A 19,008-nucleotide genomic window follows, 5' to 3' on the forward strand; every position below is an offset into this window, starting at 1 on the left:
CCAACTTTAGCAAAATTGAATGTATTCTGCTAGCAAAACTATCCATAAAGTGAAGACTATGTCACAGAAACGGGGGGGAGGCACATTTATGTGCAAAATAAACCAATAAGGATTAATTTTCTCAGTTCAATTTTCATATCATTGTGTGCAGAAATGTTCAAGCTACCAATCCCACACCAACTTTAGTAAAATAGAATGGATTTTGCAAGCAAAACTATCCATAAATTGAAAAAAACTTTCACAAAAACGGGGGGGAGGCACATTTATGTGCAAAATAAACCAATAAGGATTAATTGTTTCAGTTCAATTTTCATTCCATTGTGTGCAGAAATGTTCAAACATGTTTCCAGGTGAAAAAAGCTTTCAAAAAGACCAAATATAAGTACCTAAAATGATCAATTTGCAGTCCGGGTCAAATAGACCCGGGAACATAATATTAGGAAGTTTTTTCGAACAGAACAGCAGGTTAAACAAGATCTAAGTATTGCCCACAAGATCATATGCTGCAACGTCCTGCCTGTCAATGGTTACTTCAGCTTCAACCACAACAACACAAGAGCATGCAACAGATTCAAACTTAATATTAACCGTTCCAAATTTGACTGTAAAAAATGCGACTTTAGTAATTGAGTTGTCGAAGCGTGGAACTTGTTACCGGACTCTGTAGTGTCAACCCCTAACCCCCAACATTTTACCCTTAGACTATCCATGGTTGACTTCTCCAGATTACTAAGAGGTCAGTAAGGGGCGTGCATAAGTGCACTAACGTGCCTTCTATCCCCTGTCCTATTGTCTCTCCTATATCTCCTATATCTTTTCTTCTATTCCTATATTTTTTCTTCTATTCCTTCATTGATATACGTATTTTATTCCCATATCTTTTCTTCTATTCTTTCTCTGATATATTTTACTACAAATATATCCTCTATAACCTTCATTGTGTATTGGACTAGATAGATAGATAGATAGATAGATAGATAGATAGATAGATAGATAGATAGATAGATAGATAGATAGAGTAGACAGACAGACAGACAGACAGAGATAGAGATAGATAGAGATAGGTAGGTAGAGATAGATAGATAGAGATAGGTAGGGAGAGAGAGAGAGAGAGAGATAAATAGATAAATAGAGTGGCTGTGGGTCTTGCCTCCCAAGGACAATTTCATCTGTCCATCCATTACCCTAGAGGGGGGAATTATTGATCCCCTCAGAGAGGGTCCGCAACTTGGGCGTCCTCCTCGATCCACAGCTGACATTAGAGAACCATCTTTCAGCTGTGGCGAGGGGGCGTTTGCCCAGGTTCGCCTGGTGCACCAGTTGCGGCCCTACCTGGACCGGGAGTCACTGCTCACAGTCACTCAATCGAGGTTCGACTATTGTAATGCTCTCTACATGGGGCTACCTTTGAAGAGTGTTCGGAAACTTCAGATCGTGCAGAATGCAGCTGCGAGAGCAATCATGGGCTTTCCCAAAAATGCCCATGTTACACCAACACTTCGCAGTCTGCATTGGTTGCTGATCAGTTTCTGGTCACAATTCCAAGTGTTGGTTATGACCTATAAAGCCCTTCATGGCATCGCACCAGAATATCTCCAGGACCACCTTCTGCTGCACGAATCCCAGCGACCGATTAAGTCCCACAGAGTTGACTTTCTCCGGGTCCTGTCGATGAAACAATGCCGTCTGGCAGGACCCAGGCGAAGAGCCTTCTCTGTGGCGGCCCTGACCCTCTGGAATCAACTCCCCCTGGAGATTAGGACTGCCCCCACCCTCCTTGCCTTTTGCAAACTTTTGCAAACACATCTATGTCGCCAGGCATGGAGGAATTGATATACTGTATCCTTAGGTGCCTTGACTTATGTATGGTATGTTTGGGTTGTATGACTATTTTTAAGAGGGGTCTTTTAAAACTGTTTTTAACATTGGATTTGTATATGATGTTTTATTTTTTGTGAGCTGCTCCGAGTCCTCGGAGAGGGGCGGCATACAAATTTAATTATTATTATTATTAATAATAATAATAATAATAATAATACTAAATAGTTTGACAGTGTTGAGGGAATTATTTGTTTAGCAGAGTGATGGCGTTCAGGAAAAAAACCTGTCCTTGTGTCTAGTTGTCTTGGTGTCTTATAAATCTAATACAATAAATAAATAAGATAAAAATAAGGGCCCCTCTTCAGCAAGGACCCAATTTAAGGAAGAAACTCTGAGCGCTTCGCATGACTTGCATGTGGCCCTTCAGAGTCGAACAGGCCAGTCAGGAGTGGCGAAACTGCGGCGGTTCCCACGCCTGCCAAAATGACCGACGTTTCTTGCCCTTTAGAGCTGCGGCCCACTCGTCCGTCTGCTTCCTCTTGCCTTGTCTTCTTCCCCTCCCACCAAAAGTAAAACAATATTCTTGCAATTCTCCAACTTCCATAGCAGTTGAATAATTAAAAAGTTTTTTTTTAAAAAGTAAGTAAAATAAATTAAAGCTAAGTTACAATAAAATGATAAAATAAAATGAAGGGAAACGAAGTAAATAAAATAATCAGTAAAGTGAAATAAAATAGTGAAGTAAAACAATAAAATGAAATAATAAATAAAGTAAAAGTAAAAATGATATAAAGCAAAATAATAAAGCAAGAAATAAACTAAACTAAAATAGAATAAAGTGAAATAATCAACTAAAGTAAAATAATAAAGTAAGATAAAGTAAGATAAAATAATAAAATAATAAAGTAAACTAAAACAGAATAAAGTAAAATGATATAAAGCAAAATAATAAAGCAAGAAAGTAAACTAAAATAGAATAAAGTAAAATAATAAACCAAAGTGAAATAATAAAATAAGATAAAGTAAACTGAAATAATAAAATAAAATAATAAACTAAACTGGAATGAAGTAAAATAATAAAGTAGATAAAATGAAATTATTATAATAAAAGTAAAATAAAGTAATACAGTAAAGTAAAATAAAATAATGAAAATAAAACAAAATAATAAAACAATACAAAACAAAACAACCCAACCCTTAAACAACACAAAACCCCAAAACAAAACAAAAGAAACACAAAACAGAACAGAACAAGACCCAGTCAGTTTCTCTGCCCCTCAATCCTCATTCACTCACCAACAACAGCGCCTCCAGCTGGTTGATGTACATCTCCTCGCTGGCCAGGAAGTCCTTCAGCACCAACTTCCGCATCTCCACGCCTTTCCCGGCATCAGGTTCATCCTGCAAAACGGACAATTGGGGCGAAGTTAAAAGGGTTCCCAGACCCCTCAGGGAGATCCTTGACTTGTTTCGATCATGTCCCCTCCTTCCCTTCCGGCCTCCAGACTATAACTTAAGCACTGTAATGGGCCGGGCTCCATTACGGTCTTACTTACTTACTTACTTACTTACTTACTTACTTACTTACTTACTTACTTACTTACTTACTTACTTACTTATTTTTATTTATTTTATTTTATTTTATTTTATTTTATTTTATTTATTTATTTATTTATTTGTTCTTTGTCCAATACACAATACATATGGAAGAGAATAGACACTGAGTAATATATATATAAAGATAGCATGTAAAATAGAAGAGAAAATATATGAGAGGAAGAAAATATATATGATATATGAGATAAAGGAGAGACAATTGGACAGGGGACGAAAGGCACACTAGTGCACTTATGTACGCCCCTTACTGGCCTCTTAGGAATTTGGAGAGGTCAATCGTGGAGAGTCTAAGGAAGAAATGTTGGGGGTTTGGGGTTGACACTATTGAGTCCGGTAATGAGTTCCACGCTTCGACAACTCGATTATTAAAGTCATGTTTTTTACAGTCAAGTTTGGAGTGGTTAATATTAAGTTTGAATCTGTTGCATGCTCTTGTGTTGTTGCGGTTGAAGCTGAAGTAGTCATTGACCGGGAGGACATTGCAGCATATGATCTTGTGGGCGATACTTAAATCATGTTTTAGGCGCCGTAGTTCTAAGCTTTCTAGACCCAGAATAGTTAGTCCTAAAGCGAGGACTAAGCTGTAAGTGTAACAAATCACGGTCATGAGTCATAAGTTTCAGCACCGTCATAACCCTGAACCGCCATTAACCAAACTGTCCTAAATTAAGGACTGTCAGTGGCCTCTCCCATGAAACGAAGCGGAATGTGAATTTGGCAAGGAAGTAAATTTGAGCCGGGCTTCACAACTACCTACAAATTATGCACAAAGGCCAGGCTGATAAATTATATCTTTTATTTTCAAAAGGTGTGACCCACAATGTTGTGAATCAACCTACCAGTATTTGACACCCAGCGTCACAAAAACACAATTGCATTTGTCTCCCTTCGCTTGCCCAATTGAAAAAACCACCTGTTGAGTTTGCAGTGGAGGTGAAATTTGAACCCAAGACTTTCCGGGTTGACAATGTCCCTTTTTTCCTTCCTGAAACTCACACACTTACGTGGACGTTACAAAGGAAACACAATCTGACCCCCTCAAAGAACCCGGGTCTAGAGGCAGTCCTCAAACTTATGACCTTTTTCTTTCTTTTTTCTTCCTTCTTATCTTTTAATTCACCTACCAAAAGGAACTATTATTAATTGGGTTTGTTAATAGGGTTTATTGCAACACATATGACAAACTACAGTGGAACCTCTACCTACAAACGCCTCTACTTATGAACGTTTCTAGATAAGAACCGGGTGTTCAAGATTTTTTTGCCTCTTCTCAAGAACCATTTTCCACTTACAAACCTGAGCCTCTGAAACTTGAACCAGAAAAGGCAGGGAGAAGCCTCCGTGGGGCCTCTCTAGGAATCTCCTGGGAGGAAACAGGGCCGGAAAAGGCAGAGAGAAGCCTCCGTGGGGCCTCTCTAGGAATCTCCTGGGAGGAAACAGGGCCGGAAAAGGCAGAGAGAAGCCTCCGTGGGGCCTCTCTAGGAATCTCCTGGGAGGAAACAGGGCCGGAAAAGGCAGGGAGAAGCCTCCGTGGGGCCTCTCTAGGAATCTCCTGGGAGGAAACAGGGCCGGAAAAGGCAGGGAGAAGCCTCCGTGGGGCCTCTCTAGGAATCTCCTGGGAGGAAACAGGGCCGGAAAAGGCAGGGAGAAGCCTCCGTGGGGCCTCTCTAGGAATCTCCTGGGAGGAAACAGGGCCGGAAAAGGCAGAGAGAAGCCTCCGTGGGGCCTCTCTAGGAATCTCCTGGGAGGAAACAGGGCCGGAAAAGGCAGGGAGAAGCCTCCGTGGGGCCTCTCTAGGAATCTCCTGGGAGGAAACAGGGCCGGAAAAGGCAGAGAGAAGCCTCCGTGGGGCCTCTCTAGGAATCTCCTGGGAGGAAACAGGGCCGGAAAAGGCAGAGAGAAGCCTCCGTGGGGCCTCTCTAGGAATCTCCTGGGAGGAAACAGGGCCGGAAAAGGCAGAGAGAAGCCTCCGTGGGGCCTCTCTAGGAATCTCCTGGGAGGAAACAGGGCCGGAAAAGGCAGAGAGAAGCCTCCGTGGGGCCTCTCTAGGAATCTCCTGGGAGGAAACAGGGCCGGAAAAGGCAGAGAGAAGCCTCCGTGGGGCCTCTGTAGGAATCTCCTGGGAGGAAACAGGGCCGGAAAAGGCGGGGAGAAGCTTCCGGGGGGCCTCTCTAGGAATCTCCTGGGAGGAAACAGGGCCGGAAAAGGCAGAGAGAAGCCTCCGTGGGGCCTCTCTAGGAATCTCCTGGGAGGAAACAGGGCCGGAAAAGGCAGAGAGAAACCTCCGTGGGGCCTCTCTAGGAATCTCCTGGGAGGAAACAGGGCCTCCACCCTCCCTGTGGTTTCCCCAATCGCACACATTATTTTACATTGATTCCTATGGGAAAAATTGCTTCTTCTTACAAACTTTTCTACTTAAGAACCTGGTCACGGAACAAATTAAGTTCCTAAGTAGAGCTACCACTGTATTTGGATTTTTCCCTCTCAAATTGATATAATCTTAATTGTGAGATAAAATTTAAGAGTTAGTGGATGTGATTGGGAATTTTTGCTTTTTATTTTGTTTCTTTTCTTATTAAAGGGCAACTACAGTGATCCCTCGTTTTTCGCGGGGGATGCGTTCCAAGACCACCCATGAAAAACGAATTTCCGTGCAGTAGAGGAAAGATTTTTTTTTAATGTATTTAATGAGTATTTGGACTTTTAAAACCCACCTTTTGCCTTAAACAGTCGTTCTATAATGTTTCTCAGCTGGAACTACATGGGATATCCTACCAGTTTCTTTAATACAATAATACTGTAGAAGAATTTTATGAATTTTAAATGGATTTAAAATTTTCAATGGATTTAATGGATTTAAGTCTCCTTTGAAAACCTGTAAAGTAGCAAACCTGCAAAAGATGAACCGCGAAGTAGCGAGGGATTACTGTATTATAAAAACAGGGCTAAGAAATATACATGAAATTGATATTAAGGATATATGGAGAAGATTGAAGCACTACAGCCTAAATATATTAGATTTGATTAGAATAGAAACAGCCTAAAAAGTGCATTAGCTAATAGAAACATAGAAGTCTGACGGCAGAAAGAGACCTCATGGTCCATCTAGTCTGCCCTTATACTATTCTCTACATCTTAGGATGGATCTATGTTTATCCCAGGCAGGTTTAAATTCAGTGACTGTGGATTTATCTACCATGTCTGCTGGAAGTTTGTTCCAAGGATCTACTACTCTTTCAGTAAAATAATATTTTCTCATGTTGCTTTTTAAATTCATATAAGAAATTTGAGTAACTATTTTTGTCCAGATGTCAAATGTAAAGGAGGCAGCATTGGATGGATTATGAATGCCGAACTTTAAAAAATGATTTATTGTAATGTAATTCAAGATTGATGGTATGTTATTTTGCATATGGGATTGGAGTGAAGAAATAAAAAAATTCTTTGCCAAAAAAACCCCATTACGACCACAATGGAGCCCCCAAATTTATGCCGCTGAGTGCGAAACTCATTCAGTGAGTTTTTGTCACTTTCCTTTCCCCGCTTGTCGTTAACTGAATCGTTAAGGTTGATAAATGCGTTAACCAGACTGTTGAGTGTCTCATAAATAGGAGTCAATTGCCAAGCATTCAGATTTTGATCATACAACCATGGGGGATGCTGCAACGGTCGTTAAGTGTGAAAAATGACCATAAGTCCATTTTCAGTGCCGTTGTAACTTGGAAAGGTCACTAAATGAACCATTTTTTCATTAAGGACTACATGTACTGCTGTTCTAAAGCCACCACCTTTTAGCCTGGCCTACCTCGCAGGGGGTAGTTCTAAGGTCCTGCATCGTCTTACAAAAAGTTAAGTTTACTGCAATGCAATGGGACATTTTCAGAGTGTTAAACAACATTTTCCTGTTCAGCGTTCTAAACAGAATTACAGAATAACAAGAGTTGGAAGGGACCTTGGAGGTCTTCTAATCTAGTCCAACCCCCTACTCAAGGTTTATACCATTTCAGAAAAATGCTACAGCTGTCCAATCTCTTCTTTAAAACCTCCAGTGATGGAATTCCCACAATTTCTTGTGGCAAGTGGTTCCACTGGCTAATTGTCCACCAATTAGGAAGATTCTCCATGTTTCTAAGTAGCTTCTCTCTTTGATTGGTTTCCATCCATAATAGAATAACAGATTACTATAATATATGGGACAATTGGTACAAATGGATCACTGCTAAAAAATACCTAACTTTCATTTTATAAACCAATAAATTTCTCTTATCTTTCAACGTTTTGAACTCAAAATCCCATCGATTATTAAAACAATTTCAATACCGACACTTAAAATAACTAACTAACTAACTAAATAATAAAATAAATAAATAAAAAACAAAATTTCGAGTAGAAACTGATTCCGACAACATTAGTCTTTTAACCTGTTTTTTAAACTCAATTAAACAACGATTTTCACTACAATTTCACAATTTAATCATTCATTTTATCTCAGATCAATCAAGCTATACCTTTTCTCTTTTTCAATAGTTACTACATAGATATAAATATATTTTATTTTCTTTATTCACCACCTTTTTTTTTCATTACTGATATATTACTGATACACCCAATAATATACTGTATTAATATACCTTGTCGTATCTCCTGATAACGTCTGCTATTTACGCAGATTCCCCCTTTTACCCTCCCCCATTTATTTAACTTTTCTTTTTTCTTTTCTCACTCCTTATACTTTTCTTTTGCTAAATATTTTATATAATTCTAATCTTATTTTTCTACTTACCTTTCTATAAATACGTCTTTCGCTATTCTTACTAACATTTATTATCCTTATAGGTTTTAATTAACATAAGATAGATAAATGAATTATTCATAGTAATAAGATACAAATGTGAATATTGAATTTTTGTTATATTTTGTTACATATATTATGAAATATATTATCATGTAATAAATACCCTTACCCATTTTGAATCTATGTACCCCCCTCCCCCTCCCCCCCATTTACCCTTTGTTAATTAATAAACTTTATTTAAAAAAAAAAAAAAAGAATAACAGATTAAGAAGGGTCGTCTAGTCTAACCCCTGCTCAAGCAGGAGGCAGCCTATACCCGTGATTGATTTATTTATTTATTTATTTATTTATTTATTTATTTATTTATTTATTTATTAATTAATTAATTAGATTTGTATGATGCCCTTCTCTGTAGACTCGGGGTGGCTCACAGCAATAATAAATAATATATAACAAATCTAATAATTTAAAAAAAAACCACTAAAAGCCCCATTATTAAAAGCAAACATACATACAAGCATACCATACATAACTGTATAGGCCCGGGGGAGATGTTTCAGTTCCCCCATGCCTGACGGCAAAGGTGGCTTTTAAGGAGTTTACGAAAGACGAGGAGTGTGGGGGCAGTTCTAATCTCCGGGGGGAGCTGGTTCCAGAGGGTCGGGGCCGCCACAGAGAAGGCTCTTCCCTTGGGTCCCGCCAAACGGCATTGTTTAGTTGACGGGACCCGGAGAAGGCCCACTCTGTGGGACCTAATCGGTCGCTGGGATTCGTGCGGCAGAAAGCGGTCCCGGAGATGGTGGTGACCTGTGGCATGAGGAACCATATCTGAGGCGTTGCCCTATGTCGGCTCCAGTGTGTATGTGCGTGTTGGCCAGGTGATTTTTCATCTTCTGGAGGGCAGTGAGGAGGCCGTTCGCCCTCCCCAGGCTTCAGGAAAGACTCCGGAGCCTGTGGATGGCGCAAAACGGACCCAAGGTGCCTACCAGAAGTTTGTAAATGAACTTCCGGTAGGCCCGTTAGGCCCATTTTTCACCATTCACAGTCTCTGCCTGGAAGGATGAAAAACAGGCCTACCGGTGGTCTGGAGGCTTCAATGAGGCCTTCGCACATGCGTGTGTGTGGAGGGGGGAGTTGTGTGCTTATGCACAAGGGGAGGGCATTGCATTATGAGTGTGGGCGCGCAGGAGCGTCCTTTTTGCACCCGAGCAAAAAAAGGTTCGCCATTACTGGCCTATACCAGGGGTAGGCCAAGTTGGCTCTTCTATGACTTGTGGACTTCAACACCCAGAATTCCTGACCTTATCATGCTAGCTCAGGAATTCTGGGAGTTGAAGTCAGCATGTCACAGAAGAGCCAAATTTGCCTATATTTGCCTATGCCTATACCATTTCAGACAAACAACTAACTATCCAGTCTCTTCTTTAAAAACTCCCATGATGCAGCACTCACGACTTCTGGTGGCAAATGATTCCACTGGTTAATTCTCATTTTTGGCAAATTTTTCTTTAGTTCTGATTTGTCTACCTTGATTGGTTTATTAGTTTAAAAAGCTGCCCAGAGTCCGTGAGGTTGGGCGGCATACAAGTCTCAGTAATAAATAAATAATAAATAAATATTGTATTTCAATGCCACCCAATTACATAGAAACATAGAAGACTGACGGCAGAAAAAGACCTCCTGGTCCATCTAGTCTGCCCTTATACTATTTCCTGTATTTTATCTTAGGGTGAATCTATGTTTATCCCAGGCATGTTTCAATTCAGTGACTGTGGCTTTATCTACCACGTCTGCTGGAAGTTTGTTCCAAGGGTCTACTACTCTTTCAGTGAAATAATATTTTCTCATGTTGCTTTTGATCTTTCCCCCAACAAACTTCAGATTGTGTCTCCTTGTTCTTGGGTTCACTTTCCTATTAAAAACACTTCCCAAAGGACTCTGGACGGATTTACAATAGGATATAAAATACGGTTCATTTAAAAATACATTTAGTTTTAACACAATCATTAGAGCTGGAAGGCTCCTCAGAGGTCTTCTAGTCCAACCCACTGCAGAAGCAGGAATCCTTAGACCTCTGAGGGCAAAAAAAAGGTTTGCCCTCACTGCCTTAGACCAGAGGTAGGCAAACTTGGCTCTTTTATGACGTGTGGACTTCAACTCCCAGAATTCCTGAGCCAATTATGCTAGCTTAGGAATTCTGGGAGTTGAAGTCCACGTTATAGAAGAGCCAACTTTGCCTACTCCTGCCTTAGACCATTTCAATCAAGTGACTGTCCAGTTTCTCTTTAAAAACATGCAGTGTTGGAGCATTCACAACTTCTGGAGGCAGGCAGTTCCACTGACCAATTGTTCTAACGGTCAGGAAATTTATCCTTAGTTCTAAGTTGCTTCTCTCCTTTTTTAGTTTCCACCCATTGTTTCTTGTTCTACCCTCAGGTGCTTTGGAGAATAGATTGACTCCCTCTTCTTTGTGGCCACCCCTGAGATACTGGAAGGCTGCTATCACGTGTCCCCTGGTCCTTCTTTTCATTAAACTAGCCAGGCTCAGTTCCTGCAACCGTTCTTCATATGTTTTAGCCTCCAGTCCCCTAATCCTCTTAGTTAACTTAAGGTTACAATTTAATTTTAATTCAAATCAATTCAATTTAATTTAATTTAATTTTTGATTGATTGATTGATTGATTGGATTTGTATGCCGCCCCTCTCCGTAGACTCGGGGCGGCTAACAACAAATTGCAAATTGCAAATCATTTGAAGCAGAAACCCCAAATTGTCTTTAAATTTAAAAAAAGTTTTTTAAAAATGTAAAAATCCTTTAATTTTTTGCACCCGTCCAGGAGGAACCGGATGCAAGAATGTGGAATCTGCTTACGGCTTGGGTTGCTGTTTTTCGCCTTCCCACGCACGCCTCGGGCACCTGGAACCCAAATTTCCCCCGCCAACTGCACACTCCCAGGAACAGGTTGGCACAGAGACACCCCTCCACCCATCAGCCCCCCAGGCTAGACATTACTATGGGGTGCAAAACGGGTGACATTTTATCCTCCACTTCCATTTCGCAGGATCTAAGCGAGCGATCCTCAAACTTGGCAACTCCTCCTCTTTTTTTTGTTCTTCCCTCCTTCTCTCCCTTCCCATCTTTTTCCTTTTCTTTCCCTCCCTCCCCCCCTTTCTCGCTCCCCGACTTTTTTTTTTGCAGAATTGACTTCCTACATTCAGCAAAAATGCCCCATAGTAAAACATTGCTTCGCTTAATGACCATATTTGCTTAACAACTGCCGTGATGCAATTTATTATGATTATTTTTTGCTGAAACCTGACATCGACAGGTAGCCCTCAACTTACAACAGTTCACTGAGTGACCATTCAGAGCTGAAAAAAAGTGGGGAGTTACGACCATGTTTCACACTTACGACCCTTGCAGCACGTGAATTTACACTCAGATGATGGGACAACTGACTTGCGTTTACGACCGTCGCAGCTGTTCCAAAGTCACACAATCTCCTTTTTGGGACCTTCCGACAAGCAAAGTCCATTTGGGAAGCCCCACTCACTTAACGACCGTGTTACTAATTTTAAGACCTGCAGGGACTCACTTAACACCCGCGGCAAGAGAAAAAAAAATCATAAAAAGGAGCAAGCTCACTTAAAACAAATTTCTCACTTAATGACCTACCTTCAAATTTATTATTACAAAGCAAATAAAAACACTTAGTGACAAATAACAGATAAAATCCATGATAAAATCCAGTCTATCAATTATGCATAGTCAATACTACTAAAATTATAATCCATAAACTGTGAGGTCTATATTCAGTTTGGTTCTATTAGGGAAAGGAATAAATAAGGTTGACATATTTGTCGTATAAATTAGCTAAGGTATATTAGGCACTTAAAAGCTGGCCACAAATGGTATACATACATACATACATACATACATACATACATACATACATACATACATACATACTGTACTTAGATAAATAGATAGACACATATACAAATACACATATACATATATACATATCTCTATCTATATTTTCTATATCTATATATCGTTTATCTATCTATCTATCTATCTATCTATCTAATACATACACATACACATACATACACACATATACACATACACATATACATATATACATACATACATATCTCTATCTGTATATCTCTATATTGATATCAATATCTATCTATCTATCTATCTATCTATCCATCCATCTACCAACCTACCTACCTACCTACCTACCTACATACATACACACACACACACACACACACACACACACACACACACAAACACACATATACATATCTTGCTATGATGAAGGCACATAACGACCTTCCTTTGGGGTTGAACTGTGGTCACAAATTGAGAACTATGTATCTGTACTTCCAGTTTCCGGCCAAATTGCCCTCACCCCCGGTGGATTCGCTTAACGACCATGGTTTTCGCCGTAAAAAGGTTATAAAATCAAACTTACCTCGAGGTAAGACAAGGTGGTCGATAAATTTCATAAATAAAATAAAATCAGGCACGGCAGCCTGCCGACCCATTTAATGACCTTCACAACCTTCGATTGTCATAAGTCAAGGACTACTCAAACTTGCTTCTTATCCACTGAGGGGGGGGGGGTGTCATTCCAAAAGGCTGAAGGGGGGGGGATTTATCCAAGGTTGGACTAGATGCCTTTGGAGGGCCCTTTGTCCCTCCACGCTCTTGGCAAGGAAAGAAAGCCGTCCATCCATGCTCAGAGGCACCCTTTCCTTATCCCAGCAGGATGCTAATGCAAAAAAACTCCCTTTCCTCTGTATTTCTTTTTTAGGGGGGTGGGGGGCGAGATTTGGAGAGAGGGAAAAGGAAGTTACACAAGGGGGGGATTTTTTTTAACTTTTGCTCGTTGCAAACAGAAAGGGTATTTATCAGCGGTTCAATTCCCCTAAATGCAACTTTCTTGAATTCCTAAAACAGGGAAGTGGAAATAAAAGATTTCCAGTGGAAAAACAAAAACACAACGTGGATCTGCTTTTCTCCCACGGGCGCACAAACACACACTCACGCAAACATTAAAGACACCAAACACCAACCCTGCCCCCTCCCCAACCCCCAACCCCCATTCTTTTTGTAAGACACTGTTCTGCCCCAGACCAATAATCCCAAATGAATTAAACCTGGTTTTGGAGCAACTGCGGTTTAAACCAATGACAAAAAACAGGGAACACAACTTTCTTTGGAAATGGGAGGAAAGCAACAGATTCCCACATGCCCCGATCATAGAAACATAGAGACATAGAAGACTGACGACAGAAAAAGACCTCCTGGTCCATCTAGTCTGCCCTTATACGATTTCCTGTATTTTATCTCAGGATGGATCTATGTTTATCCCAGGCATGTTTACATTCAGTTACTGTGGATTTCTCTACCACGTCTGCTGGAAGTTTGCTCCAACCATCTACTACTCTTTCAGTCAAATAATATTTTCTCACGTTGCTTCTGATCTTTCCCCCAACTAACCTCAGATTGTGTCCCCTTGTTCTTGGGTTCACTTTCCTATTAAAAACACTTCCCTCCTGGACCTTATTTAACCCTTTCACATATTTAAATGTTTCGATCCTGTCCCCCCTTTTCCTTCTGTCCTCCAGACTCTACAGATTGAGTTCATGAAGTCTTTCCTGATACGTTTTATGCTTAAGACCTTCTACCGTTTTTGTAGTCATTCAATTTTATCAATATTTTTTTATCAATAGATCCACGCGTTATGGTTCCCAAGGTGACCTCTGGCCATGTGCAGAGTGGAGGCTTGCAAAAGCAGAGGCAGGAGGGGAATGGGAGCCTAGGAACCTCCTCCTGGAGTCCCCCTACCTTGCCCCCCAAAGCAGACCCTCCCCCTTTCAAACCCTCCCACCTGATGCCATTCAGTGCCCCCCTTGGCAGACCCTTCCCTCCTTCTCCTAGGGGGGGGGGGGCGATTAAGGCTGAAAGAGGTGAAGTCAGCCCCCTCCCCATGGCTGGACTCTCAAGACCCCCACCCTTTTCCCCATTGCCCACCTGTGCTGTGCCTCTGCCCTCTTCTTCTTCTTCCTCCTCCTCTTCCTCCTCCTCTTCCTCTTGCAAGATTCGGTCTAAGAACCCCAAGGCATCCTCCTCTTCCTCCTCCATGCCCAACGGGGCTCGGGCTGCGACGGGGGGTCTTCTAATCCGAGGAGGGGGTGCAGGAGGGTCCCTCCCGGCCGGCCGGGCGATGCCAGCGGGCCGGGGAGGGGTCCATCGCTTGGCAGCCGCCAGCGAGTCCAACAGGCAGGCCCTCTGGCCGGGCTGGTTATGGGGTGGGGGGTGGTCTGTGTCCCAGGCGGGGCTGGAGGAGGCAGGCCCAGGAGACCCCTGCCCCCACCTCGCTTTGCCTCCAGTTCCTGGTTCTTCCTGCTTGCCTGGGACCGCCCGTAAGACTTGGCAGCTCTGAGCCAGGCGAACAGGAAGTGGCACAGGCTGGCCTCCTGCCTCCACCGAGGGGACGGGGGGGAGGGGGGGAGAGGCTCTCCAGGCGGGACCCCCCCTCTGCACAGACACAGGAAGCCTGGGCTCCAGGGGAGGGGAGAGGTGGCAGGAGGAGGAGGAAGAAGAAGAAAAGGAGGAAGAGGAAGAGGGGAAGGAGGAGAAAGACGATGACGATGAAGAGGAGGACAGACAAGTGGAGGTGAGGAGGAGGGAGGAGGAGGAAGAAGAGAAGGAGAAAGACAATGAGGAAGAGGAGAAAAAGGAGGAGGAAGAGGAGGACAGACAAGTGGAGATGAGGAGGAGGGAGGAGGAGGAAGAAGAGGAAGAAGAGAAGGAGAAAGAGGAAGAGAAGGAGAAAGACAATGAAGAAGAGGAGGAAGGAGGAAGAGGGGAAAACAGAGGAGGAAGAGGAGGACAGACAGAAGGGGAGGCGAGGAGGAGGGAGGATGAGGAGGAAGAAGAGAAGTAGAAAGAAGAAGAGAAGGAGAAAGACAATGAGGAAGAGGAGGAAGGGAGGAAGAGGAGAAAAGGGAGGAGGAAGAGGAGGACAGACAGAAGGGAAGGTGAGGAGGAGGAAGAAGAGGAAGAAGAGAAGGAGAAAAAAGAAGAGGAAGAGGAGAAGGAGAAAGGCAATGAGGAAGAGGAGGAAGGGTGGAAGAGGAGAAAAAGGAGGAGGAAGAAGAGAAGGAGAAAGAGGAAGAGAAGGAGAAAGGCAATGAGGAAGAGGAGGAAGGGAGGAAGAGGATTAAAAGGAGGGGGACAGACAGGGGGAGGTGAGGAGGAGGGAGGAGGAAGAAGAGGAAGAAGAGGAGGAGGAGAAAGACGACAGGGAAGGGGACAGAGGGAGAAAAGAGGAGGAGGAAGAGGAGGACAGACAGAAGGGGAGGTGAGGAGGAGGAAGAAGAGGAAGAAGAGGAAGAAGAGAAGGAGAAAAAAGAAGAGGAAGAGGAGAAGGAGAAAGGCAATGAGGAAGAGGAGGAAGGGAGGAAGAGGATTAAAAGGAGGGGGACAGACAGGGGGAGGTGAGGAGGAGGGAGGAGGAAGAAGAGGAAGAAGAGGAGGAGGAGAAAGACGACAGGGAAGGGGACAGAGGGAGAAAAGAGGAGGAGGAAGAGGAGGACAGAAGTGGAAGGGAGGAGGAGGTGGTGGGGGAAGAAAAGAGGAGGAGGAAAGAGAAAACTAAGAGGAGGATGGAAGAGGTGAAGGAGGGAAGGAAGGAGAAGGAGGAAGAAGGAAGAGGAGAAAAAGGAATTGGAAGAAGAGAGGAGGAAGGAGATCAAGGATGGGGAGGAGGAAAGAGAGGAAGAAAGGAGGGGAGGATAAAGAAAAGAAGGGAAAGAAGGAGGGGAAGAAGAGGAGAAGAACAGCTGAAGAAGAGAGGAGGAAGAGGAGGAGGGGAAAAAGGAAGTGAGAAGGAGGAAGAAGAGGAAGAGGAGAAGGAGGAGAAAGAGGACAAAGGAAGAAAAGAGAAGGAAGAGGAGAAAAGGAGGAGGAAGAGGAGGAGGATGGAAGTGGAAGTGGAGAGGGAGAAGGAGGAAGGAGAGGAAGAGAGGAAGAGGAAGAGGATGAAGGGAAAAAGGGGAAACATGAGAAGATGGACAAGGAGGAGGAAGACGAGAAGGAAGAAGAAGAGAAAGAGGAGGAGAAAGAGGAGAGGGAGGATGGTAGAGGAAGAGGAGGAGAACCAGCCTTAGGAAAGGGCAGGCAGGCAGGAGGGCCCAGTGGTTAGCACCTGGGAATCTTGGTTCAGAAAACTGGGGGGGGGGGAGAGGGAGGGGGCTTGAAGGAGAAAAGCCAAGAAGGGAGCTGGCGGGGTTCCCCCCTCCTCAAGACCTCAACCCTCCTCCTCCTCTATACGGGAATCCCACTCGCCTGGGGAAGTCTAACTTCCTGGCTTGGCTCTGGCGCCCTGCGAGCGCAGGGGGAATCCCTGTGATGTCACAGTCCCATTTGGACAGTGCTTGGCTGTCGACTGTTGATGTACACAGAGAGGCACAAGCATGGATCGAGGAGAAAGGGGCTCAAAATCTACAGAAAAAAAATCAGCAGAAAAATGCCGGCCCGGGGAAATTGAAAATAAATGTTCAGCAGTTGTAACTATATCCTCCCTCTATAACAGTGTTTCCCAACCTTGGCAACTTGAAGATATTTGGACTTCAACTCCCAGAATTCCCCAGCCAGCATCTGCTGGCTGGGGAATTCTGGGTGTTGAAGTCCAAATATCTTCAAGTTGCCAAGGTTGGGAAACACTGCTCTATAACCTTCATTGTGTATTATTGTTTATTTATTTTATTTTATTTATTTATTGGATTTATATGCCGCCCCTCTCCGAAGACTCGGGGAGGCTAACAGCAATCATAAAACAGCATACAATAATAATCCAATACTAAAAATGATTAAAAACCCATTAATAGAAAAAACTAAACATACATACAGACATACCATGCATAAAATTGTAAAAGCCTAGGGGGAAAGGGAATCTCAGTTCCCCCATGCCTGGCGGCAGAGGTGGGTTTTAAGTAGCTTACGAAAGGCAAGGAGAGTGGGGGCAATTCTAATCTCTGGGGGGAGTTGGTTCCAGAGGGCCGGGGCCGCCACAGAGAAGGTTCTTCCCCTGGGTCCCGCCAAGCAGCATTGTTTAGTTGACAGACCCGGAGAAGACCCACTCTGTGGGACCTAACTGGTCGCTGGGATTCGTGCAGCAGAAGGCAGTCCCTAACTACCTAACTACCTAAACAATTAAATAAATAAATAAATAAATAAATAAATAAATAAATAAATAAATAAATAAAATAAAATAACATAAAATAAAATAAAATAAAATAAAAGAATAGAATAAAATAACTGTGAGAGGGATTTTGGAGTCCTGGTGGACAACCATTTAAATATGAGCCAGCCGTGTGCAGCAGCTGCCAAAAAAGCCAACACAATTCTAGGCTACATCAACAGAGGGAGAGAATCAAGATCACGTGAAGGGTTAATACCACTTTATAAGGCCTTGGTAGGGCCACACTTGGAATATTTGCATTTAGTTTTAGTCACTACGATGCAAAAAGGATGCAGAGACTCTAGAAAGAGTGCAGAGAAGAGCAACCAAGATGATTACGGGATAAATGGAGGCTAAAACATAGGAAGAACGGTTGCAGGAACTGGGCATGGCTGGTTTAATGAAAAGAAGGACCAGGGGAGACAGGATAGCAGTCTTCCAGCATCTCAGGGTCTGCCACAAAGAAGGAGTCAAGCTATTCTCCAAAGCACCTGAGGGTAGAACAAGAGGCAATGGGTGGAAACTAAACAAGAAGAGAAGCAACTTAGAACTAAGGAGAGAGGTCCCGACAGTTAGAACAATTAACCAGTGGAACTACTTGCCACCAGAAGTTGCGAATGCTCTAACCCTGGAAGTCTTTAAGCAGATGTTGGATAACCATCTGTCTGAAGTAGTGTAGGGTCTCCTACCCAAGCAGGGGGTTGGATAGAAGACCTCCAAGGTCCCTTCCAACTCTGTTGTTGTTATTAAAAAAACAAATAACAAATTTGTTTAAATTGTTATTTATTGTTATTTGTTTTATTTATTTGATTAATGGAGTATGACGCATAAAAGTGGATGCCTTGGAAGGAACTGAATTTCAGAATATCAGCCGAGAGACAGGAAGGCGAAACCTGCTGATTGGCAAATATTTCAGGCCAGACAAATAAACCCGTTTAAAAGAGGAAGGTCCCTTCAGCAACTTTCCCAATTTCCGCAACGTCCTGAGAGGTGGAACTTCACAACCCAGAATTCCCTAGCCAGCATAAGAATGGCTGAGGATTCTGGGAGTTGAAGTTCACAGGGACAATTATCTGTCTGTCTATCTATCTACCTACCTACCTACCTACCTACCTACCTACCTATCTATCTATCTATCCATCTATCTATCTATCTATTTCATCTATCTATCTCCTTTGTTTGAAGTTGCTTCTCTCCTTGTTTAGTTTCCACCCATTGCTTCTTGTTCCACCATCAGGTGCTTTGGAGAATAGTTTGACTCCCAAATCTTCTTTGTGGCAACTCCTGAGATATTGGAAGACTGCTATCGTGTCTCCCCTGGTCCTTCTTTTCATCAAACTAGCCATGTCCAGTTCCTGCAACCCTTCTTCATATATTTTAGCCTCCAGTCCCCTAATCTTCTTTGTTGCTCTTCTCTGCACTCCTTCTAGAGTCTCAGCATCTAGGCCAAATGAGGCTCAAACAGCCAATAAATAAATTAAAAACTAAAATGAATCCAACTGGTTGTTT

At 42.7% G+C, this 19,008-nt stretch overlaps 1 protein-coding gene across 1 annotated transcript in view; it reads right to left on the minus strand.

Moving 5' to 3' along the window:
* Positions 1-19,008, minus strand: part of ABR (ABR activator of RhoGEF and GTPase) — an 85,423-nt gene that overhangs the window by 34,085 nt on the left and 32,330 nt on the right. Inside the window, exon 3 of the mRNA XM_070735454.1 lies at positions 3,118-3,222. Within this exon, the coding sequence (XP_070591555.1) occupies positions 3,118-3,222 (105 nt within the window). The remainder of the gene's footprint in view (positions 1-3,117; positions 3,223-19,008) is intronic.

This window comes from Erythrolamprus reginae, chromosome 1 (genome assembly GCF_031021105.1).
Source record: "Erythrolamprus reginae isolate rEryReg1 chromosome 1, rEryReg1.hap1, whole genome shotgun sequence".
NCBI classification, from domain to species: domain Eukaryota; kingdom Metazoa; phylum Chordata; class Lepidosauria; order Squamata; family Dipsadidae; genus Erythrolamprus; species Erythrolamprus reginae.